The 24,860-nt window shown below is 36.2% G+C and overlaps 1 protein-coding gene across 2 annotated transcripts in view; it reads right to left on the reverse strand.

Annotated features, from left to right (window-relative positions):
• CNTN5 (contactin 5) overlaps window positions 1-24,860 on the reverse strand; it is a 1,363,702-nt gene that overhangs the window by 299,610 nt on the left and 1,039,232 nt on the right. For both annotated transcript variants that reach the window (XM_032358816.1, XM_032358817.1), the window contains one exon: window positions 8,484-8,665. In XM_032358816.1, coding sequence (XP_032214707.1) covers window positions 8,484-8,665 — 182 coding nt within the window. The remainder of the gene's footprint in view (window positions 1-8,483; window positions 8,666-24,860) is intronic.

Genomic DNA, 24,860 nt, shown 5'->3' on the forward strand with positions numbered 1-24,860 from the left:
GAATTCTGAGAGTATATCTGCTAGGTTTGCCTGATTATTCATCTATAAAAATATTTTCTCCTTTTTTTTTTTAAATTATTGAGAGAGCATGAGTGATTAGTGGGTGAGGGAGAAGAGAGAGAATCTTAAGCAGGCTCCACGTTCAGTGTGGAGCCCAAAACGGGGGTTGATCTCACTCCTGAGACAATAACCTAAACCAAAACCAAGAACTGGCTGCTTAATGAACTGGGCCATGCAGGTGCCCTCCAAAAATTCTTAAAAGAGATTTATAGAAATAGTTGGACTACCTCAAGACCAGAATACAGTATACTATTGAAGAATTACAAATGTAGACTAGGAATTGACTTTAATGTCTAGCTTTAAGTAAAGGACAGCTCTCTCAGTTGATTGCTAAAGCCAAGACTAGCTGTTATAGAAGATGCTTCAGAAGTCTCAAGAGGGGCAGCTGGCTTGAGTAACACCCTTGACAAATCTCCCAAATAGTCAAAAACACCTTTGAGACTGCAAGACTGAAACTGAAAGCTGTGAGAGCACAAAAAACCAGGTGGGACATGCGGAGTCTGCTGGGCCAAAGACCATTAAGATGGTGGGTTCTTTCAAATGCTGACATACCAACATTGTACACTGAAAAAGGGGCCTTGGGTAGAATGATGGACCTGGAGTTGTTCCAGAGAATCTTGACTCAAAAGAGGCTTCTGAGAAAGGCATCTACTCAAGGAGGAGGACTAGGATTACTGAACACAAGAAAGTGCTTCAGGAGAAACAAGTCTCAGGGAGAGTCAGGTGATTGTCTTTTGACCCATCAATACTTAACATTAATAAAGAGTTGTAGAATAAAGACAGTCTTTCCAGTATGTAATTCTTTCACATTAGCCAAAACCTCTCCCAATCTATTGAGGAACACTGAGAAAGATATCATTGCCTGCAGGTGGGATCTAGGGTTGTAAATATTTCTGGGAAACTGTTATAGAAGATGATTTACACAACAAAGCCACCATCAAACTGTTGCTTAAATCCAATCCCCTTCCTTCTTTTAAAGCCCTGTAGTACTCCCCTTGATCCCAAAACCAGACAAGGATCCCATCAAAAAAAGAGAATTACAGACCAATATCCTTGATGAACACAGATGCAAAAATTCTCAACAAAATACTAGCCAATAGCATCCAACAGTACATTAAAAGGATTATTCACCACGACCAAGTGGGATTTATTCCAGGGCTGCAAGGTTGGTTCAACATCCACAAATCAATCAATGTGATACAATACATTAATAAAAGAAAGAACAAGAACCATATGATACTCTCCATAGATGCTGAAAAAGCATTTGACAAAGTACAGCATCCCTTCCTGATCAAAACTCTTCAAAGTGTAGAGATAGAGGGCACAAACCTGAATATTATTAAAGCCATCTATGAAAAACCCACCGCAAATATCATTCTCAATGGAGAAGAACTGAGCTTCTCTGCTAAGGTCAGGAAGACGGCAGGGATGTCCATTATAACACCCCTGCTATTCAACATAGTACTAGAAGTCCTAGCCTGAGCCATCAGACAACAAAAAGAAATTAAAGGCATCCAAATCAACAAAGAAGAAGTCAAACTACTACTCTTCACAGATTATATGATCCTATATGTGGAAAACCCAAAAGACTCCGCTACATGGGAGTCTTTGTACAGGAACTTGTACAGGAATTCAGTAAAGTGTCAGGATACAAAATCAATACACAGAAATCAGTTGCATTTCTTTACACCAACAATAAGACAGAAGAAAGAGAAATTAAGGAATCCATACAATTTACAATTGCACCCCAAACCATAAGATACCTAGGAATAGACCTAACCAAAGAGGCAAAGAATCTATACTGAGAAAACTATAAAGTACTCATAAATGAAATTGAGGAAGACAAAAAGAAATGGAAAAATGTTCCATGCTCCAGGATTGGAAGAACAAATATTGTGAAAATGTCTATGCTACCTAAAGCAATCTACACATTTAATGCAATCCCTATCAAAATCCCATCCATTCTTTTAAATGGAACAAATAATCCTAAAATTTATATGGAACCAGAAAAGACCTCGAATAGCCAAAGGAATATTGAAAAAGAAAGCCAAAATTGGTGGCATCACAATTCCGGACTTCAAGCTCTATTACAAAGTTGTTATCATCAAGACAGGGAAATACAAATCAGAACCACAATGAGATACCACCTCACATCAGTCAAAATGGCTAAAAATATCAAGTCAGGAAATGACAGATGCTGGTGAGGATGCAGAGAAAGGGGAACCCCGCTACACTCTTGGTGGGAATGCAAGCTGGTGCAACCACTCTGGAAAACAGCATGGAGGTTCCTCAAAAACTTGAAAATAGAGCTACCCTATGACTCAGCAATTGCAATACTGGGTATCTACCCTAAAGATACAAACGTAGTGATCCGACGGGACACATGCACCTGAATGTTTATGGCAGCAATGTCCACAATAGCCAAACTATGGAAAGAACCTAGATGTCCATCAACAGAAGAATGGATAAAGAAGATGTGGTACATATACACAATGGAATACTATGCAGCCATCAAAAGAAATGAAATCTTGCCATTTGCGACAACATGGATGGAACTAGAGGGTATTATGCTTAGCGAAGTAAGTCAATCAGAGAAGACAACTATCATATTATCTCCCTGATATGAGGAAGTGGAGATGCAACATGGGGGATTTGGGTGGTAGGGAAAGAATAAATAAAACAAGATGGGATTGAGAGGGAGACAAACCATAAGAGACTCTTAATGTCACAAAACAAACTGAGGGTGACGTTGGGGACAGGGGTAGGGAGAGGGGGGTGGAGATATGGACATTGGGGAGGGTATGTGATATGGTGAGTGCTGTGAAGTGTGTAAACCTGGTGATTCACAAACCTGTGCCCCTGGGGCTAATAATACATTATATGTTTATTTAAAAAAAAATGCTCTGTAGTCCTGAAACTTTGTTTAAAAGCTAGAAAATCTGAAAGTGTGAACAGCATGCAATGTACATCAGCCACTTCATCTTTATGGTGCTGTAAACTTGTGAAAGCTGCCATGTTAAATCTAAGAATCTGCTCTGATAGCTGTTCTTCAAAATACTTCCCTACCAAAGAGATAGATTCATTAAAAATAGGCATATAGGTGATTTTATTCTTTCCTGTCTTCAAACTCCTGGTAGTATGAGACTGTGAAATCTGAAACAATTGGAACTCATCTCTCATCCATGATAATGTCCTCTAAATATCCAACCACAGCATCACATGCTGGGCCAGAGGCGGAAGATGACAGTGTGAGGCTCTCATCCTCTAAGGGGTCCCTCACTGCCATGGTCTCAGCATTTGCATTCATGCACAGGGCAAGCAGGTCTGTCTGCCTCCTATTGCACCCACGGCCCAATCTCCTCGGTGCTCCATAGACACCAGATGGCCCAGCAGGGTAGCACCTGCCCAGGCTGGAGGCTTCAGGCTCCCTGCAGGGGGCCATAGGTTCGCTGGGCCCCACATCTGTGCATGTGTTGCTCGTTACCTGACTAGCATCTGGTCTTCACAGTTTACCTTGAAGAATGGTGTGTATATCTAAGCACTAATCATTATAATAGCATAGAGTTATAAAAGTTATCCACTGTGTGCTGGGCATAATGCTTAATGATGGGAAAAATAGGAAAAATAACAAACCAAACAAAAATAGTCTTTGTCTTGGAAAAACTTTTTATCAAATTGCAGACATTGGCAGGTATTAAAATTTGTGAGGGCACTCTCCAGAGATTTTACAAAAATAAGGAAATCTATAACACTACACTGCAATGAAAATAAAGCTGTGTTCCTTATTGGCTATTTAGTACAATGCAATGTAATTTTCTCTTAAAAGTCTTGGTTACAGGTATATATTAATACTGATATATTTCTAGTCTAAATTGTCAATACAATCATTTCAGTGATCTTAGTGACAGTGTCCTTACCTACAGGGTGACAAATTACTAGTTGATGGAGCACATTATATATATTTAAACTCATAGATCATGCATCTTTATCTAATATTTTTCTGTATACAAAGTACCTTCTATTGAGAGCTCCTTATATATAAAATTGTTTAAAATTGTTTGAGCTTCCTTCCTTCCTTCCTTCTTTCCTTTTTCCCTCCTTACTTCTTTCTTCCTTTGTTTTCTCATTCTTTTCATTTTAATTGAGAACTTTAACAAGGAACGTTCAATTTACATTGGAAATATAGATCCTGGATTTATGTTATTATTTTTTTAAGATTTTATTTATTTGACAGAGATCACAAGTAGGCAGAGAGGCAGGCAGAGAGAGAGTGGGGAAAGCAGGCTCCCCACCCAGCAGAAAGCCTGATGCAGGGCTCAATCCCAGGACCCTGAGATCATGACCCAAGCTGAAGTCAGAGGTCTCAACCCACTGAGCCACCCAGGCACCCCAGACTATAATATATTTTAAACAAAAGACTATTTAATAGATTAAATATGCAGTTTTTCTAAGTTTCAATTATTACTAAAATTTTGTGGTTTTTAAAAGATTTATGTGGGACAAAGCGGGAGGGAGAGAGAGGAAAGAAGCAGACTCCTCGCTGAGTGTGGAGTTCCATGTTCCTTGTGGTTTGATCTCTAGAACCTGAGATCATGACCTGAGCTGAAACCAAGAGTCTGAGGTTTAACCAACTGAGCCACCCAGGTGCCCCTAAAACTTTGTTTTTTGTTAATTTATTTTTTTTCCTTTTCATGAGTATTGTTTCCAATTTTATTTATTTATTTAACAGAGAGAGATCATACGTAGGCAGAGAGGCAGGTAGAGAGAGAGAGAGGAGGAAGCAGGCTCCCTGCTGAGCAGAGTGCCTGATGCGGGGCTCAATCCCAGGACCCTGAGAACATGACCTGAGCCAAAGGCAGAGGCTTTAACCCCCTGAGCCAGCCAGGTGCCCTTTCGTGAGTATTGTTATTCGAATATATTGGCTAAATAAGACACATAGCTTTGCCTTAATTTTTATTATTTTACTGCCATGCACTTCTTCATGTTGTGCCATTTGTTGCATTATTTTTATAATATAAATTTTGAATTATAAATAATAAAATATATGGTTTAAATTTATGCCTACTACCTGTATTACCACTTATTTTGTAATGATTTGACCAAAAAAATGAGACTCGAAAGATTGAAAGTTTGCCTTGGAAGCTTGACTCATCCATTGAATAACATCTAACTGACCATGTAAAATATTCCCGTAATTACACTTTCCAAAAGAAAGTGAGCCACAGGAAAAACCCTATGTTTTTAGTACTCTGTGAATATTGACCATTTGGATAAAAAGTATCAGGCTCTAGTTCTTCCAATAGGTGAAGACCAGGTGTTAGAGCTTCCAACAGAAATCCATTCCCGGGAAAGGAGAACATTCTAATTACAAACCATGGATACAGTGGAATATTCATGTATCATACTACTCTGTATCAACTGCCAGTCAAGTGGAAATGCTAGCCAAGATTCTTCTACAAAGTTTGACAGGTGAGGACTGAATATGTAATAATCAAGATACTTCTCAAACTGAAAGAGAGATTGTTGTAACTGTCCCAGTGGTACCGACATTAACTGGGGAGCACAACAAATAGCATGGAGGACATGGGGACTTAGAGTGGAGAAGGGAGTTGGGGGAAATTGGAAGGGGAGGTGAACCATGAGAGACTATGGACTCTGAAAAACAATCTGAGGGTTTTGAAGGGACGGGGGCTGGGAGTTTGGGGTACCAGGTGGTGGGTATTATAGAGGGCACGGATTGCATGGAGCACGGGGTGTGGTGCAAAAATAATGAATACTGTTATGCTGGAAATAAAAAAAAAAAAAAAAAAAAAAAAAAAAAAAAAACAAAACAAAACAGGAGCAGAGTAGAAAACTACCCTAAATATGGGCTACAGTGAAAGGCCAAATTCTTCCAGATACCTTCCCAAACTGTCAGAAATATGTACCGGAGTAGCAAGCTGGTCCAGTTTCTTTTTCTAGTCTACAATCTTGATTATTTTCTATCCAAAATGATGCATGCTTTGGGCAGGTTTGTCCTTAAGTGATTGGCCTATAGTGTACATCAAATTGTGTGTGACAAGGAGAGCCATACCTTGTTTCTAAGTAGCATACTCTCTTAAAGTAAACCAGTAGTATAGAGTGAAATCATTTTTTCCCCATTTTCCTGGAAATAATTATTGCTGCTATGAATCAAATAGCTGGAGTGGTGAGTGGTGCAAGTAGAGTAGGGCCATATAGAAACTTCTGTCTCAAACTGTGAATCACATTACACTTAGGTGTGGGCCATTTTTCACCACACAGAAAGATTTGTAACTTCCCAGACTAACAGGCACTCCTTGCATTTTTTTTTTTAAGATTTTATTTATTAATTTGACAGAGAGAGAGATCACAAGCAGGTAGAGAGAAAGGGGGAAGCAGGCTCCCAGCTGAGCAGAGAGCCTGATGCAGGGCTTGCTTCCAGGACCCTGAGATCATGACCTGAGCCAAAGGCAGAGGCTTAACCCACTGAACCACCCAGGTGCCCCACTCATTGAATTTTTTGTGTTCTGAGTAGTAATGTTCTGGTTGAACACCTTTCAGTATCAGATTTTTATCTGTAGAGATAAACTAGTACCACTTTTGAGGATAAACTGATATTATATGAATGTTACTAATATGATTCAAATCAAATCAAATCAAACTGATGTGATCTGTATGTTAATTATTGTTCACTGGGGTACAGAAGCAACATTTTTTTTCATATGGCTAGACAGTTTACTTAATTATATAATAAGAAATCATGAACAGTTTGCTTTGTGAATCTCTTCAAACTACCATACCCATGGCCTAAAAATAAACAAACCAGTGCTAGTGTTTCAATCTTGCAAACTTCTAAATGACTGTTTCTTTTCCATGACGCTTTTCCCTCTTTAGCTTTTAAAGAATGGTTTAAATCCTTTGGAAAGCTTGGGACGCCTGGGTGGCTCAGTGGGTTAAGCCGCTGCCTTCAGCTCAGGTCATGATTCCAGGGTCCTGGGATCGAGTCCCACATCGGGCTCTCTGCTCAGCAGGGGGCCTGCTTCCCTTCCTCTCTCTCTGCCTGCCTCTCCATCTACTTGTGATTTCTCTCTGTCAAATAAATAAATAAAATCTTAAAAAAAAAAAAAATCCTTTGGAAAGCTTTCCCTGAATCAGCCCATTAGAATGCAGTAGACTCTACTCCTTTGCACTTGCCTTTATCACAGCAGGCAGCATGCTCTGCTCTAATGTGGGGTTTGTTTTTCATCTAATCCAATGAACCACAAGTTCCTTGAAAGCTCTGCTGCTAGCATGTCGAGCAATAATATACACTTAATAACCATTATTTGAATAAATGAATTTATGAAATGTGCATGGTAGATTCAATAAGGTTGGACTGCTGAAATCCTAAAGGAGATATTAGAGATAAGGGAAGAAAAGTCACACTGAATTCAGATATTAATATTTTAAGCAATTCTTTAAAAGTTCTTTTGAAGGACATTAGGCTTTTAGGAGAACTGATCTTGAGATGCAATGACAGTTGTAGTTGCTTGGTGGATTCAGCCAAATACGTAAGTTGGATAATTTTATCTTGAAAGCATCTGAATTTTCTTATAACAATGTTCTGCATTATAGTATTCCTCTTTTTGTTTGTTTGTTTGTTTGTTTTATCACTTGCTCATTATGCCTAATACATACTATAAAAGCAAATATAAAAAGTAGATACAATTTATGACCCTTTGAAGTAAAGATGAGATTGTAGGTATTTTTGAAGTAGATTCTCCCAGTTCTTGCACACAACCTGGTTGGCTCTTTGGCATTTTGGACAACTTAAGTGGTTGTAGGCTGTAGAGGCTATTTATCTTTTAGATGTATTAATTTAAGCCAGGGGTCAGCAAAGAGTTCTTTTGTAAAGGACCAGATAGCAAATATTCTAGGCTTTGCAAATCACCTACTTAATTCTGTCTTAACTACTTTATTCTGCCACAAAAGTGCAAAAGCTGACATAGACAATATGTAAACAAATGGGTGTGGCTGCATTCCAAAAAATTTTATTTACAAAAAAGTGATTGTTGAGCAGGATTTGGTTCATGGGCAATAGATTACAACTCCTGACTCAGGCCAGGGGCAAGAATAAATTAACAAAGGTTACAAGATTTTTAAGTTATCAAAGAATGGCTTTGGTACCAAGAAAACATCTTATTTGTAAGTATATCTACTTTCTATACAAAGAACCTGATAATTCCCCACTCATTTTTAGTTAAAAATATTTCTGTGTATAGAGTAATTTTACATGATATTTTTCATGCAAAAGAAGTATGATTAAAAAATTATTACTTGGGTTTTTTTGGTACTACCTAACAAAGAATACTCAGTTCAAATTAATTTGCATTTTCAGTTTGACTCTTGGGATGAGAGCAACATGCTTTGCTGAGAGCACTTACTGTATACTTGTAACTGTCCACGAAAAGAATTTTTTCCACGTGAGTTTTCAGCTCTGCACTCATATAGGCCTGCATCATCCAGCTGCACGTTGGGTATTTCCAGGACTGCCTGAGATTTCCGCAGACGTGCCTTACTAGGAATATAACCATTAACCTTCATCCATGTGATTGTTGGAACTGGGCTACAATAAGGAGCAAAAATGCCGTTAATATACTTTCCACTATTAGGAACATAGATTCTATTATCTGGTAACTTAAGCACTTAATAGGCTGAGTGCTATAAAGTGTAATCACAATTAAGGACCATGTGTTGGTTGATGTACTTCACTTTCCATGTGTATTGTCTGGGAAGTAGTTACACTCAAAGAAGATAGTTTCCTCTTCTTTCATATTTCAGTAAAGCAATTCAGAGACAATATTTTATACATTTTAATACTCATACTTTATTTAAAAAAATTAATTGAATGGTAAAATAATTTGACAAAATTACAAAAGTAATGCATGATTATTCAAAGATATTAAACAAAAGATTCATGAACTAAATGAACTAAGAACTCTTTTATGCCCACCTCCACAAATATCTTCTTTTTGCAACAACAAATATAATTTGCATGTAATCTCCCACCTTGTCTTTATGATGCATATATGTAACACATATGATTAGTTATTTTTGGTTTTGTTTAAAAAATAAGTTGTGTACTTGATATTTTACAACTAAAAAATCAAATTCAAGATCAACTCCTGACTTATTCTAGTTAATAACTGCATATTATTCCTTACATATATGTATCAGACTTTAATGAGCCATCCTCTATAGTTAAGCATTAAGTGTAGTCCCAGTTTTTTTTCTTTCCTTTTTTTTTTGCCACTAAAAAACAATATTGCTATAAACAACCTTGCACATATATTACATACTATTGCTTTTATTTGCTGCAGCAGACATTTACAAAAGTAGAATTGATGGATCAAATGCCGTGCACATTTTTCATTTTAATAAGTACTGCCAGATTGTTTCTCAATAATATAGTAGCAGTTTCCATATCTATCAGTAATATATGAGACTGTTTCTCCATATCCTTGCAGCCATTTTATGTGATCAATCTGTTTAATTTTTGTCAGTATCAAAAAGTAAAAAATGACATTTTGTTGCTACTTTAATATTTCTCTGAACTCAAAGAAGATTGAAAATTTTTTAGACTTTTTTGGTCTATTTGCATCTGCTTTTCTGTGAATTGTTTGTTTATGTTATTTTCCTATTTTTTCTTTCATTTTTCTATTTGCCTATTTGTATTTTTAAAATTTATTTCTTAGCGTTCTTTGTGTATTAGAGCCACTAAGACCTTGTTTCTCAGAAAAATTCTCCCTCAGTGTATTGTTAGTCTATGATGACATCTCTGATACACTTTTATGAACATTTTTGGGGGAAATAAACATCTATAGTTTCCTTCACAATATCTATTTTTTGTTTGTTTAAAAAAAAGTATCTGTATACCTGCTTATGTCCTTATTGTCTAAACTGTTTCTGGCTGTATATTGTGTGTGTGTGTGTTTTTTTTTTTTTTCCTTTTGAATAGTTTGATCTTTAATCCACCTGGATTATATTCATGTGTTTCGTGTTAGAGAATATAACTAATTGTTTTAGTACCATTAAAGTAAAACCCCTTTCTCTATAATATCTGGTATCTTGTCTTTGTCACATAATTGATTTCACATACTTTTGTTTCAGGCTTCTCAGTTCTGTCCCACTGATTTATTTATTACTATCTATATTTAATGCACTTTACGGTTTGGACCCAGTCTACTTTTTCAGTTTGATTTCTCACTGCTTCCTTCCATATCTCCTGACCCAGAAACATATCTCTGTGTGTTTCCAATTATATCTGTTAAAATCCTACTAATCCTTTGAGACCCATCTTAAATGCCTCCTCTTCAGCAAAGTCTTTCCTTATTTGTGTAGTCTACAGGGATTTTTTTTTAATATAAGTCCTTTTTTTCTTTTTTTAAACTCACAACTCTTATTACATTCTACCATAGATTACAATTGCTAAGTTTAACATTTTTTACACTAATTTTTCTTATAGAAGGCATAGCAGTGTTTACTATTATAAACAATTCTATAATAAACACCTGTGTATTTTGAACCCTTTTTTGATTAGTTCCTTAGGAATAAGGCATAGAATTGAAATTTCTGAATTAGAGTTGACAATTTTTCTTATTTATTTAGGTAGATACACATACCCAACATCTAAGAGGATTGAAACTTGCAGTTTGGAATAACCTAATATTGGCATAGCATATCATTTTTTTAATATGTATGAGAATTAATATGTGATCTTTTTAAGTTAGGATTTTTGCATCTATATTCAAAGGTGAGATTATTTTCTGCTTATTAGGTTTATTGGTTTGTATGTGTGCTTACTTCTTGTTGGTGAGTGAGTTGTTGGTTTGCTTACAAGACAATTTTTTAAAGATTTTATTTATTTATTTGACAGAGAGAGAGAGGTCACAAGTAGGCAGAGAGACAGGCAGAGAGAGAGGGGGAAACAGGCTCCTTGCTGAGCAGACCCTGAGATCAGGACCTGAGCTGAAGACAGGGGCTTAACCCACTGAGCTATTCAGGCACCCACTTACAATATTTTGACATATTTTGTTTTAGTTTTGACACATTTGGTATCATAATGAAGGATGATATCTTAGTGAACATGCTAGAATAGTACCCTCTTTCTGACAGCTTAAGTAGTAGGGAAATGATATGTTCCTTTGGACACTGATAGAATTTTCAAAAAAAAAAAAGTCACTTGGGTCTGCCACCATTAGTGAAGTTAGTTTTTCAATAATATTTTTAGTTCCTTCCAGTTTTCCTTAATTGTGTTGTGTTCTGCTTGTGCCAATCTTGCCAATTCATGTTTTCTTAGAAAAATCAAGTATTCCATCCCTAATTTCAATGTTTTAGCAGTAAATTGCTTAAATAATTCTTTAAATTTATTAAAAATTCCTTAATCATGAACAGTTGCTAATGGAGTAGTAGTAAAGTGTGGGTTCTCCAGCTAGACATTCTGGGAATAAAACGTTCCGCAACCATATGTTATTTAACATCTTATTTTTTCCCCTTAAATGTACAATATGGGGGAAATAATATGACCTATTTCAGAGAGTAGTTGTGAACATTAATTATTTAAATTACGGGGGGAGTAGTCAAGATGGCAGAGAAGTAGCAGGCTGAGGCTACATCAGGTAGCAGGAGATCAGCTAGATAGCTTATCTAAACATTGCAAACACCTACAAATCCAAAAGGAGATTGAAGAGAAGAAGAACAGCAATTCTAGAAACAGAAAGTGAACCACTTTCTGAAAGATAGGACTGGCGGAGAAGTGAATCTAAAGCGATGGGAAGATAGACCCCGGGGGGAGGGGCGGCGGAGCAACGGAGCACAAAATCAGGACTTTTAAAAGTCTGTTCCACTGAGAGACATCACTCCAGAGGCTAAACCGGGGTGAAGCCCACGCAGGGTCAGTGTGGCCCAGGTCCCACAGGGTCACAGACGGAGCAGGGGTGTCTGAGTGTTGCAGAGCTTGCGGGTATTAGAATGGTGAAGCCAGCTACAGAGACAGAGCCAAGGAGTGAGCTCTCAGCTCAGGGTTACCTTGAACCAGTCGCAGCCTGAGTGAGCTTGGAGTGCGGCCAGAGGCTAGGGAGATGGGAGTAATTGGGTGCTGTTCTCTGAGGGTGCACTGAGGAGTGGGGCCCCGACCTCTCTGCTCCTCTGGGCTAGAGACTAGGAGGCTGCCATTTTCATTCCTGTCCTCCGGAACTCTACGGAAAGCATTCAGGGAACAAAAGCTCAGGAAAGCAAACCAGAGTGGATTACTCAGCCTGGCCTCTGGTAAGGGCAGTGCAATACTGCCTTGCGCAAAGAGACTTGAGAATCACTACAACAGGACCCTCCCCCAGAAGATGAACAAGAAATCCAGCCAGGACCAAGTTCACCTACCAAGGAGTGCAGGCTCAACACCAAGGAGAACAGCGGAATTCCACAGGAAGAGAAAGCAAAGCACTGAACTCATGGCTTTCTCCCCATGATTCGTTAGTCTTGCAGTTAATTTAATCTGTGGGGGGTTTTTTTCAGTTTTTTTTTTCTTCTGCTAAATTTTTTAAACTTTTACCCTTTTCTTTTTTAATGTTTTTTAACTAGTTTATCATATATATATATATTTTTTTTCTTTTTTATATTTTTCCTTTATTTGTTTTCTTTTTTTAAATTGTTTCTTTTTTTTTTTTTTGAACCTCTTTTTATCCCCTTTCTCCCCCTCATGATTTGGGGTCTCTTCTGATTTGTTTAAAGCATATTTTCCTGGGGTCTTTGCCACCCTTTTAGTATTTTACTTGCTCCCTCATATACTCTTATCTGGACAAAATGACAAGACGGAAAAATTCACCACAAAAAAAAAAAAAAAAAAGAACAAGAGGCCATATCGAAGGCTAGGGACCTAATCAATACAGACATTGTCAGATCTAGAGTTCAGAATGAGGATTCTCAAGGTTCTAGTCGGGCTCAAAAAAGGCATGGAAGATATTAGAGAAACCCTCTTGGGAGATATAAAAGCCTTTTCTGGAGAAATAAAAGAACTAAAATCTAACCAAATTGAAATAAAAAAAAGCTATGAATGAGGTGCGACCAAAGAAGGAGGCTCTCACTGCTAGGATAAATGAGGCAGAAGAAAGAATTAGCGATATAGAAGACCAAATGACAGAGAATAAAGAAGCTGAGCAAAAGAGGGACAAATAGCTACTGGACCATGAGGGGAGAATTCAAGAGATAAGTGATACCATAAGACAAAACAACATTAGATTAATTGGGATTCCAGAAGAAGAAGAAAGAGAGAGGGGAGCAGAAGGTATACTGGAGAGAATTATTGGAGAGAATTTCCCCAATATGGCAAAGGGAACAAGCATCAAAAACCAGGAGGTGCAGAGAACCCCCCTCAAAATCAATAAGAATAGGTCCACACCCCATCACTTAATAGTAAAATTTACAAGTCTTAGTGACAAAGAGAAAATTCTGAAAGCATCCCAGGTAAAGAAGTCTGTAACATACAATGGTAAAAATATTAGATTGGCAGTTGCCTTATCCACAGAGACCTGGAAGGCCAGAAAGAACTGGCATGATATATTCAGAGCAGTAAATGAAAAACATCCAGCCAAGAATACTATATCCAGCTAGGTTTCACTGAAAATAGAAGGAGAGATTAAAAGCTTCCAGGACAACCAAAAACTGAAAGAATTTGCAAACACCAAACCAGCTCTACAGGAAATATTGAAAGGGGTCCTCTAAACAAAGAGAGAGCCTAAAAGTAGTAGATCAGAAAGGAACAGAGACAATATACAGTAACAGTCACCTTACAGGCAATACACTGGCACTAAATTCACATCTCTCAATAGTCACCATGAATGTTAATGGGCTAAATGCCCCAATCAAAAGACACGGGGTATCAGAGTGGATAAGAAAACAAAACCCATCTATATTTTGCCTACAAGAAACTCATTTTAGATCCAAAGACACCTCTAGATGTAAAGTGAGGGGGTGGAAAACAATTTACCATGCTAATGGACATCAGAAGAAAGCAGGAGTGGCAATCCTTCTATCAGATCAATTAGATTTTAAGCCAAAGACTATAATAAGAGATGAGGAAGGATGTTATATCATACTCAAAGGGTCTGTCCAACAAGAAGATCTAACAATTTTAAATATCTATGCCCCTAACGTGGGAGCAGCCAACTATATAAACCAATTAATAACAAAATCAAAGAAACATATCAACAATAATACAATAATAATAGGGGACTTTAACACTCCACTCACTGAAATGGACAGATCATCCAAGCAAAAGATCAACAAGGAAATAAAGGCCTTAAATGACACACTGGACTGGGTGGACATCAAAGATATATTCAGAACATTTCATCCCAAAGCTACAGAATACACATTCTTCTCTGGTGCACATGGAACATTCTCCAGAATAGATCACATCCTGGGTCCTAAGTCAGGTCTCAACCAGTATCAAAAGATTGGGATCATTCCCTGCATATTTTCAGATGACATTGCTCTGAAGCTAGAACTCAATCAACAAGAGGAAATTTGGAAAATACCCAAATACATGGAGACTAAACAGCATCCTTCTAAAGAATGAATGGGTCAACCAGGAATTAAAGAGGAATTGAAAAAATCCAAGGAAACAAATGATAATGAAAACACAATGGTTTAAAATCTGTGGGACATAGCAATGGCAGTCCTGAGAGGAAAATATATAGTGGTACAAGCCTTTCTGAAGACACAAGAAAGGTCTCAAGTACACAACCTAACCTTACACCTAAAGGAGCTGGAGAAAGAATGAGAAAGAAACCATAAACCCAGCAGGAGAAGAGAAATCATAAAGATCAGAACAGAAATCAATGAAATAGAAACCAAAAACGAATAGAACAAATCAATGAAAATAGGAGCTGGTTCTTTGAAAGAATTAATAAGATTGTTAAAACCCGGGCCAGACTTAACAAAAAGAAAAGAGAAAGGACCCAAATAAATAAAATCATGAAAGAAAGAGGAGAGATCACAACTACCAACAAAGAAATACAAAAAATTATAAGAACATACTATGAGCAACTCTATGCAAACAAATTTGACAATCTGGAAGAAATGGATGCATTTCCAGAGACATATAAACTACCACAACTGAACCAGGAAGAAATAGAAAACCTGAACAGACCCATAACCAGTAAAGAGATTGAAAGAGTCATTAAAAATCTCCAAACAAACAAAAGCCCAGGGCCAGACGGCTTCCCAGGGGAATTCTACCAAACATTTAAAGAAGAACTAATTCCTATTCTACTGAAACTGTTCCAAAAAATAGAAATGGAAGGAAAACTTCCAAACTCATTTTATGAGGCCAGCATCACCTTGATCCCAAAACAGACAAGGATCCCAACAAAAAAGAGAACTACAGACCAATATCCCTGATGAACACAGATGCAAAAATTCTCAACAAAATATTAGCCAATAGGATTCAACAGTACATTAAAAGGATTATTCACCACTACCAAGTGGGATTTATTCCAGGGCTGCAAGGTTGGTTCAACATCCGCAAATCAATCAATGTGATACAATACATTAATAAAAGAAAGAACAAGAACCATATGATACTCTCCATAGATGCTGAAAAAGCATTTGACAAAGTACAGCATCCCTTCCTGATCAAAACTCTTCGAAGTGTAGGGATAGAGGACACATACCTCATATTATCAAAGCCATCTATGAAAAACCCACTGCAAATGTCATTCTCAATGGAGAAAAATGGAAAGCTTTTCCGCTAAGGTCAGGAACACAGCAGGGATGTCCATTATCACCACTGCTATTCAACATAGTACTAGATGTCCTAGCATCACCAATCAGAGAACAAAAGGAAATTAAAGGCATCCAAAACGGCAAGGAAGAAGTCATACTATCACTCTTCACAGATGATATGATACGATACGTGGAAAACCCAAAAGACTCCATTCCAAAACTGCTAGAACTTGTGCAGGAGTTCAGTAAAGTGTCAGGATATAAAATCAATGCACAGAAATCAGTTGCATTTCTCTACACCAACAACAAGACAGAAGAAAGAGAAATTATGCAGTCAATCCCATTTTCAATTGCACCCAAAACTATAAGATACCTAGGAATAAACCTAGCCAAAGAGGCAAAGAATCTATATGCAGAAAATTATAAAGTACTCATGAAAGAAATTGAGGAAGACACAAAGGAATGGAAAAATGTTCCATGCTCCATGATTGGAAGAACAAATATTGTGAAAATATCTATGCTACCTAAAGCAATCTACATATTTAATGCAATCCCTATCAAAATACCATCCATTTTTTTCAAAGAAATGGAACAAATAACCCTAAAATTTATATGGAACCAGAAAAGACCTCGAACAGCCAAAGGAATATTGAAAAAGAAAGCCAAAGTTGGTGGCATCACAATTCTGGACTTCAAGCTCTATTACAAAGCTGTCATATCAAGGCAGCATGGTACTGGCACAAAAACAGACACATAGATCAATGGAACAGAATAGAGAGCCCAAAAATAGACCCTCAACTCTATGGTCAACTAATCTTCGACAAAGCAGGAAAGAATGTCCAATGGAAAAAAGACAGCCTCTTCAATAAATGGTGTTGGGGAAATTGGACAGCCACGTGCAGAAAAATGAAATTGGACTCTTTCCTTACTCCACACATGAAAACAGACTCCAAATGGATAAAGGACCTCAATGTGAGAAAGGAATCCATCAAAATCCTTGAGGAGAACACAGGCAACAACATCTTCGACCTCAACCGCCCCAACATCTTCCTAGGAACATTGCCAAAAGCAAGGGAAGCAAGGACAAAAATGAACTTTTGGGATTTCATCCAGATCAAAAGCTTTTGCATAGCAAGGAAACAGTTAACAAAACCAAAAGAAAACTGACAGAATGGGAGAAGATATTTGCAAATGACATATCAGATAAAGGGCTATTGTCCAAAATCTATAAAGAACTTAGCAAACTCAGCACCCAAAGAACAAATAATCCAATCAAGAAATGGGCAGAAGACATGAACAGACATTTCTTCAAAGAAGACATCCAGATGGCCAACAGACACATGAAAAAGTGCTCCATATCACTCGGCATCAGGGAAATACAAATCAAAACCACAATGAGGTATCACCTCACACCAGTCAGGATGGCTAAAATTAACAAGTCAGGAAATGACAGATGCTGGAGAGGATGCAGAGAAAGGGGGACCCTCTTAAACTGTTGGTGGGAATGTAAGTTGGTGCAACCACTCTGGAAAACAGCTTGGAGTTTCCTCAAAAAGTTGAAAATAGAGCTACCCTATGACCTAGGAATCACACTACTGGGTATTTACCCTAAAGATACAAACGTAGTGATCCGAAGGGGCACATGCATCTGAATGTTTATAGCAGCAATGTCTACAATAGCCAAAGTATGGAAAGAAACTAGATATCCATGCACAGATGAATGGATCAAGAAGATGTGGTATATATACACAATGGAATACTATGCAGCCATCAAAAGAAATGAAATCTTGCCATTTGCGATGACGTGGATGGAACTAGAGGGTATCATGTTTAGCCAAATAAGTCAATCATAGAAAGACAACTATCATATGATCTCCCTGATATGAGGAAGTAGAGTTGTATCATGGGGGGTTTAAGAGGGTAGGAGAAGAATGAATGAAACAAGATGGGATTGGGAGGGAGACAAACCGTAAGTGACTCTTAATCTCACAAAACAAACTGAGGGTTGCTTGGGGGAGGGGGTTTGGGAGAGGGGGGTGGGGTTATGGACATTGGGGAGGGTATGTACTATGGTGAGTGCTGTGAAGTGTGTAAACCTGGCGATTCACAGACCTGTACCCCTGGGGATAAAAATACATTATATGTTTAAAAAAATTTTTTTAAATAAAACCACCAAAAAACAAAAACATAATATTTGTTAATACCTTGACAATTTTTGGTGAGGAATCACACCCGACCTTTGTAGTAGTTATTTTTGGTTTAAGGAGTGGATTGAAAGTTAGTAAAGGCTGATTTAAAATTAAAAAAAAAAAAAAACAAATTTAAATTACTACAGGCAGAGCAAGTGGGCAAAAACAATTTGCAATAATATGATGGGGATGTTTGTATTCCCTTTATAATTTCAGTGTTTATGTTTTCTCCCCAACTCCCAACCTTCCTAGGTTTTTAAGTTTCCGATGTTTAAGAGCATGGAATTTGGGGAATGCAATGTAGGTTAAATACATTTGAAAAACAAAGATGCTATGCAATCTTAGCAAACTTATCTAAGTTAATGAATCTAATTTTCTATCTATAAAATGGACATATTTATTTGTTCCTTTAGAATGCAAATGACTTGAAGGTAGCAGCATTATTTCCTTTGTTCATCAGTAGGTTCACCATGTCTCATAGAATGCTTGGCACATAGTATTTAATAGATGTTTATGAAATAATGATTCTCAATATTATTTTGAACATTAAGTGAGCTATGTTGTTGTAAATCACTTGGAAAAATATATAGCAAAGAGTGGGTAAACATGTGACCAAGAGAAAAAAGAAATGGATATGGGGAAGGGCTAAGCTTCCCACTCTTTGCAATATGCTACATTTATTTGGAAAATTATACTTTTTAAATAATTTTCCTATTAATTTTAACATGCATTCTTAAAGTCTAGAATTAATATCTATCCTCCCCAAAGTCAAAGAACTTTAGGACATATTACCTCTTTACTCACTACTTTTTAATTACATGCTCTTTTTGATGCAAATTCCACCCAAGATTTTCTGCTAAAATTTAAATTTCTTTAAAAATTTGGAAAACACTAACGTAATTGGATTACACAATTTAACAAAAAAAAATCAAAGCTAATTTTTAAACTTTTATCGTAAATAAAATATACCTTTTTATAGACATGTAACTTTCATAATAATTCATCCTATGTTTAGCCTCAAAGATTGATTCAACAAGTTCCAAAAAGCAGAGATGGTACAGCTCACTCTGCTTATCAAATCATACGACATGTGGCTATATCTGATATCAGAGGACAAGACAGTCTTACATGTTTTATTATTAGCCATAAATAATAAATATATTGATCATTCAGCTCAAAAAGTTAGAACTACAGTATAAATGCACTGGTGTCTATTCTATCTTTCTCTTTTGCCTGGGTGGATATCAATGCCCAGGACATTTTGGAAGTCAAAGGCTGAAGATAGCAGAGACTAGGTCTTTAAATAATTCTGTAGAGGAACGTGTCAAGCTACTACTTCACCAGTGCCAATCAATAACTCTCTTCGGATTCTGTGTAAATGATATATAAATCTTGCTAAGCTGCTAATATTTGAATATTTGTTATACCTACTAGCATTACTTTACTAAAATAGAAATTAGCATAAAAATGGATAACTGTTGTAACAAGACATAATATATTTGGAACAGTCAGGATGAAAAAGATAAAGACTTGTTGGGGGGAATAAAAAAATGAAGACCCCGTTACATAGTGGCAAAACAATCTGGTAAAACTTTTATCTCTCATAACTTGGAAAGGTCATCCAAATGCTTACATAGGCTAGTGAAAGAGTTAGAAAATAGAATATTAAAAGTGTGTGTGGATTGTTACTAGCTTTATTCATCAAAGTATTAGGAAAATAAAAAGAGATGAAGTTAGGAAAATACTGGATTAATTCAGCAGAATTAATAAGAATAGAAAGACTGCAAAATGTGGGACCATGGCCAGTAAAAAAGATTAATTGCAAAAATGGCCTTACTTCTCAATTACTTTCTATATGCACATCTTTTGCCATGTGATTTTTCAGACTTTATCATTATAAGACAGAGTCTGTTAACCAATACTTTGAACCTATGTTGACTTATGACTTGCTTTGGTTATTAGAATGTAGTTTTACAAGGATTTGTGTGCTTTTGCTCTTTCTCTTGTTCCCTTGCCTTTGCCATGAGACCCATTTAAGTTAGCCTAAAGGAGAATGAGAGAGCACATAGAGGAGGGCCACGTTGTCTAGGCATAGGACATTCCAGACCAACCACCTTCCAACGAACCTTAGAGCTGACACATTTATGAGCTAATTCAGCTGTTATCAGCTCAGTCTGAGCCAAAACAACAGAACCACACAACTATTTTTGTTTTGTTATAAATAATAAATAGTTATTGATTTAAGCTGCTAAGTTTGGGGGTGTTTTGTTATGCAGCATTGCTGTGGCAATACATAATTAATTAGAAATTAGATTAGAAAATCTCATTTTTTAATAGATCCTAGACAGTAGGAAATAAAAATAAAAAGTTATAGGATACCAGGGGGTCATTAAAAACCAATCCCATGGCAAAGCTAAGGGTTTTGGTCTTTCCAACCAAACATGACGTCTTCAAGGTAGGTGCCAGTATATTGAGAAAAAAGGCATGGGGACTTAATTATTTCTAGAGAATAACTTTGAATGAAGTTACAAGTACATGGAGTTGATTGGAAGCTAACAGGTCAGAAGCCAATTAGATATTGAGTTAATTGCATTGCCAAAGAAACAAGGTGTCTGAATTTAAAGCAACAACAAAACAATGATTATTTGAGCCTTAAGACATTTTGGGTTTCCAAGTAGACCAACAGGAATTTGAGCTACAAAATTTGAGCCTGCAAGGAGGGAATATTCCTCAATACACATTTCAATTATGACCATGGAATAAAAAAAAAGTAAAATGTCAGAGTAGAGCCAAGATACCCTGGAGGGTAAACAAGACAATTTCTTCCAAAGAGTGGTACCAGTGTCTAATTAAGTACTCCCTCACTTCACCCCACATCCAAGGGAGAGATGTTTTAAAATGAATGATTTTATAAGAAAATTTGCATTTGTGATGAAGTGGTGACTAGTTTGGTTCTGCCATTCTCCTCTTTTCTGAATGGAATGTTTCCTGTGGATAATGAATTCTTGTTCAACCATATGTAAGGACACGGAATTTATCTTTTAAGTACATATGTTACAGAATCGGGATAGTCCATATCTGGACCTGATGGAGATCTGGAAATCTTGAACTCAAGTAGATGCAGAGATGAGATGGGATTTGGTTTGTCTCCCTTGGGGAAATGGTGAGTGCATTCAATGTGTGGGAAGAATTCTAATGTTCTTCAGAAAAGTAGACTGGGTAAGTGTTCAAAACACACATTTCCTTTTCTTCCTGGGTATGTAATTAGACCTTATTTTCTAGCAAACCTTAGTCAAGGTCATGTGCTTAAGTTCTGGCCAACAGAATAAGGAAAGAATGATGTACCAAACTCTCTACATGATTCTACAGTTTCACCTTTTCCCAATCAATCAGTGGTAACTCTTATAGAGAAATATATAGGGAAATGTTTTTATATCTTTGTAGGAATGGAGTGATTTTTCTAACAATATTTATAATATTGCTATCCACAAAAATATTGATACATTTGACTGCATTAATATTAACAATTTATTTTCATCAAATAATTTATTTTCTTTAAATCTGGATGAACTCATTTGCCACTAATAACTGACAAAAACTAATAGATTAAATAAAGAACTCTGACAAATCTATAAGAAAAACAACTTGTAAAAATAAGCAAAAGATAAAAGAGGAAGCATACATGATCAAGAGACATGAAAATGCATTCAATCTTATTAATGATTAGAGCAATGCAAATTTAGATCACAATGAAATTCCATTTTATACCTAACAGATTAGCAAAACCTATATATCTATATTTTTACTTACATGTAAGAACACTACAACCAGCCTTGAGGATTACCTTGCTTCAAGATAATACACTCCTTACCTGCTGACCTAAGTCCTTAGACTACTAGCAGAAAGAGTACTGGCCTAGGGGAGTGAAGGTACAAAACTTTCCCAGGCCACTGAGGCCAGCAATTCTATTTGAAGATGCCTTGACTTTCTGGTTAGCCTAGTAATGTTTTTTAGCATACTGTTTTTTCTTTTGTTTGTCTGTTTTAGGTCAAACAAATGGTTTTAATAACTTCCTTTTGTATATTTGTAGACCTTACCCTTCTTGCAGAAAGGACAGAGAACTCCTGCACATCATGAAATAAGCACCCTACCCTCCTCCCCATTGCACAACTCCCAAACACTGAGATAATATTTGTTATCCGGCAACACCGAGTGTGTACATAATCAAAAAATGTTGCAGAACACTGCTCTCCCTTTACTGACTAACTACCTTAGTTCCCATTATAAACCCCCAGATCAAGCAGAAACCTTGGAGCTGGCTTTTGGACATGCATTCACTTTTACCTTAGGTGGCTGGCCTCCTGAGTAAAGTTCAAATTCCTTTCTAGTCAAAACTTGTCTCTTAAATATTGTCTTCTCCAGTGAAAAGTAGCTGAACTTGGGGTTTCATAACACACACACACACACACACACACACATGATTTAAAGCAGAATTGTTGCTGATAGCATATAATAGGTTCTTGCTTTTCCATCCTGTCTGACTGGATGCAGTCTGTCTGTCTGCCTTTGGTGTGTTTTAGTGAATTTACGTTTCATATATTTACCTGAGATTGGGTTTAAGTTTAGAATTATGAGTTTTCTGTCTATCCCATATATTATTTGCTTCTTTTTTGCCTTCTTTTTTTTTTTGCCTTATTTTCTATTAATTAATTTTTTTTTTTTTTTTTTTTAGTATTTCATTAAAGTCCTCTATTGGTTTATTATGTATAGCTCTTGTGTGTGTGTGTGTGTGTGTGTGTGTGTGTGCGTGCGTGCATGGTTGTTCTAAAATTTGCAGTATTTACCTAAGAACATTTTACTAACATGTCTCCCATCCCATCCTTGTGCTACACTTATCATACACATTATTTCTACATACTTTATAAACCATCTAATATGTTGTTATTATTTTTATTTTAGAGAAAATAGTGGAAATTAGAAATTTGAGAGACTAAAGACAGTAAATTTCTCAACTAAAATTTGATAAACTAAAGACTATAGGCATTTCCTGTTTTTCATTCCTTTGTAGGGATTGGAATTTCCAAATAGTTTTCCATTAGCCTAGAGAAATTTCCTTAACATTCCTACAGTGCTACTACAACAAATTATTCAAGGTCTTGTTTTTGTTTGACATCTTTATTTTTATTTCAGTTAGAAGAATATTTGCACTTGATAAATAACTCTAAGTATTTTTTTAAAGATTTTTTTAAATCATTGTTTTTAGTAATTAGATTATGGTGTGCCTTGATGTCTTTTTCTTTGTGTTATGTTACTTGTGTTTCATTGAACTTCGGGGATCTGTGAAGTTGTATTCTTCAATACGTGATAATTTTTGGCCACACTTTTCTATTTATTTATTTATTTTGTTTACCCTTATCTTCTGGGATTAAATTTTTATATATGTTGGATAATTTAGTTATTGTTTCACAGATCTCTTAGCACAATTCAGTTTTTTGTTCTCTATATACTGTATTTTGTATAGTTTATTTTTGTTCTTTCTTCAAGTTCATTCATCTTTTCTTCTGTAATTTTAATCTGCTATTAAGCTTATCAGGTAAATTTCTCATATGAGAATAATCATTTTTTGATATTTCTTTCTTATATCCAGATTTCCATATTTTCTCAGTAAAATACAAAATCACTAAACAGTTATTTTACATAGCATCTTTTCCTTCTGTCTCTAATCTTTCTATCACTTCAAACTTAGTTTGTGTTTGGAGCTTATAAATAGAATTATAACTTACCTTTATTATTTACCTAAGAATACACTACCTCAAATAGTCACAAAGTCAAAATTGCTATTCTACATTTTCCTAAATTTTTCATTTCTCAATTTTCAGTGGTATTCCATTGACTTTCTGACTCCTTCTTAAAAGCTATTTAATTTTCTTAACTGTAATAAAATCTCAATTCCTATGCATCCCTTCATTTAATCTACCAAGGAAAGAAACCCAATATGAATAGAAATAGAAGTCTGTGGGATGGGGATGAGTATATCCAAGATATGAGATTGCAAAGAGCATGAGAAAATACTTCTGGTATTAGGGAGACAAAACTGTTTTTGATGACCAAGAACAAAGGAGATCTAACAGGGAAAAAATCTAGAGAACTTCACTATATGCCAGACCTGTATTGAAAATAAAAATAAATAAAATGAATGTCTAATGCCTTAAAAAATCCATAACTTTAATTGAAAAGACAAAAAAAAAAATGAACCAAATGATTCAAATACAAGAGACAGTTTGAAAACAAGACTATTTATATTAGACTGGCAGGTGTGGGAAAGCAGCCCAAAGAGATTACACATGAGGTGAGCCTTGAAGATGAGGAAAATTAATCTAGGCAGCAAAAGTGTATTCTTTGCAGTAAAATTCATGTACCTGAACACAGAAAACTATGAGATAGCATGGCAGATTGGTGAGACTTCTCATAGCTTGATATGCTACATTGAATGATATATGCAGGAAAGCACTGGCAAGTTTATGGGAAGCAAACATTTTCCATTAAAAAATAAAGGTATCTTCAAATTATGAAAGATTTAACGTTGTTTCCTTCCATGTTTGTGTTTGTCATGTCTTAAAAGTTGGTATCCTAAAATGTTTGCCTCTGAACTGTTATAACCTTGGAATGTGAATATTTTGAAAAGTATTGATGGAGTGGTTGAAAGCTTATTTGGAAAGATCTCTGTATGCAATAATATACATATGCTATTGTGAAATGAAATAGTGATCATGGGTCTACTGGCAGTGCTCACTTTTTACAGGTATTTTGGATACCCCATGGTCATTTACTTTGTCCAAGATAACTTAAGGG

Source organism: Mustela erminea, chromosome 9 (assembly GCF_009829155.1).
Source record: "Mustela erminea isolate mMusErm1 chromosome 9, mMusErm1.Pri, whole genome shotgun sequence".
NCBI lineage: Eukaryota > Metazoa > Chordata > Mammalia > Carnivora > Mustelidae > Mustela > Mustela erminea.